General features: G+C 39.3%; 1 protein-coding gene across 1 annotated transcript in view; it reads right to left on the bottom strand.

Annotated features, from left to right (window-relative positions):
• The window catches only part of LOC119591919 (PDZ and LIM domain protein Zasp-like), a gene marked incomplete in the record, with an annotated part of 137443 nt that overhangs the window by 30337 nt on the left and 106043 nt on the right, over positions 1 to 1063 (bottom strand). Inside the window, 1 exon segment of the mRNA XM_037940673.1 lies at positions 272 to 390. Coding sequence (XP_037796601.1) covers positions 272 to 390 — 119 coding nt within the window.

The following is a 1063-nucleotide window of genomic DNA, read 5'->3' on the forward strand; positions in this document are numbered from 1 at the left end:
TCTGGCGAGATCCAGTGTCGTATAAATTGCTAAGACCTTTCTATAAAAAAGTATATATAATAACATCAGAATAGAAAAAAATATATCCTGTAGACACCTAGTACAAAAAATGCAATCAATATATACAAGCATACCTTTAAAAAAAAATTCTACGCTAAAATATCCAAAAAAAGATTGCATCTGCATTGACATGAAACTACCAGGAGTGGGAAATGACTCGAAAACATGACCAAGAAAGGGACACATGAAAAAAAAAAAGACGTAGGCCTACCCAAGACATCCCTTGCCGAGGACTTCAGCCTGAGCGGAAAGCGTCTCGGCGATGTTGTCCTCGCTGTACAGGTTAAGAGGACTGTTGTACTGAGCGTTGACAATCTGCTGCCCGTTGACCTGTGAAGACCGTCAAGCGTCAGTGACTTTTGGATTATGGGCTGGTCTTGACCCCGAGACAGGCTAGGGTCGGTGAGGTGGGAGCGTGATGGAGGTCAAGTTGGGGCAAGAGAAGGAGGGAATGTTTGAATTTATAAAAACAAAGGAACAGAAGTTTTTATTTTTTACATTCATGGAGGAAGAAACAAAGGAAGGGGGATCAACGTGAAACATTTTTTTTTTTTATAAATTAGATTATTTTGAAGTATTTTAATGGATTCTGAGAGTCGCCATAGCCGGAAGAATAGTTGAGGGTTCGGCATTCAATTAGTGATTGCTATCCTTTGTGTATATAAACAGTTACCATGACACAGTGGTCCAACCATGCACAGTCATGTAGATAATACAATTCCAGAGATTAAACTAAAAAAGCACATTTGATTATGCTTATTATTCAATTTTCTTCTCCAAAAATACAAAAAAAAATCGAGACTGATGTGCACTACACAGCAGCAACTAAGTATGACATGAAAAATTATATATTTATATTTGTTATATACAGACGAGGTTTCACTGCCATCGCTACGTTGCAGACGCAAAATAACGCCAGAGTCACAAAACTACCAAAGACCACACTGCCGCTCGATGCACTGATCCTAACATGCTAACAAGGCAATGGCGGCCGTCGTCCTCT

The sequence above is a fragment of the Penaeus monodon genome, chromosome 29, assembly GCF_015228065.2.
Source record: "Penaeus monodon isolate SGIC_2016 chromosome 29, NSTDA_Pmon_1, whole genome shotgun sequence".
Lineage (NCBI taxonomy): Eukaryota > Metazoa > Arthropoda > Malacostraca > Decapoda > Penaeidae > Penaeus > Penaeus monodon.